The sequence below is a fragment of the Penaeus monodon genome, chromosome 21 (genome assembly GCF_015228065.2).
Source record: "Penaeus monodon isolate SGIC_2016 chromosome 21, NSTDA_Pmon_1, whole genome shotgun sequence".
NCBI lineage: Eukaryota > Metazoa > Arthropoda > Malacostraca > Decapoda > Penaeidae > Penaeus > Penaeus monodon.
Window position 1 is genome coordinate 18,957,546 of NC_051406.1, and position 307 is coordinate 18,957,852.

At 44.3% G+C, this 307-nt stretch overlaps 1 protein-coding gene across 1 annotated transcript in view; it reads left to right on the plus strand.

Moving 5' to 3' along the window:
• The window catches only part of LOC119586299 (ovalbumin-related protein X-like), a 52,031-nt gene that overhangs the window by 49,713 nt on the left and 2,011 nt on the right, over positions 1–307 (plus strand). Inside the window, exon 5 of the mRNA XM_037935005.1 lies at positions 36–186. Within this exon, the coding sequence (XP_037790933.1) occupies positions 36–186 (151 nt within the window). The remainder of the gene's footprint in view (positions 1–35; positions 187–307) is intronic.

Consider the following 307-nt stretch of genomic DNA (forward strand, 5'->3'; position numbering starts at 1 on the left):
ATAACCATGTAAAATAAAATCCCTCTTGCCTGCAGACGCTTCTGGACATGGGGATAAGGGAACTCTTCTCCCAGCAAGCAGACTTGACAGGCTTTACGGTCTCCCAGCCTCTCTCTGTGGACGAGACGGTGCACCAGGCCACCATTGACGTCACCGAAGAAGGCACAGTGGCAGCGGCTGCGACAGGTCAGATACAATTTTGTTTCGTTTATTTTGATGTATTTTGGTTCACATGGCATACTTTTATTGTATGGTTTGAAAAGAGAAAAGAATATTACACAGATACCATAATTGTATGTGTGTGTAA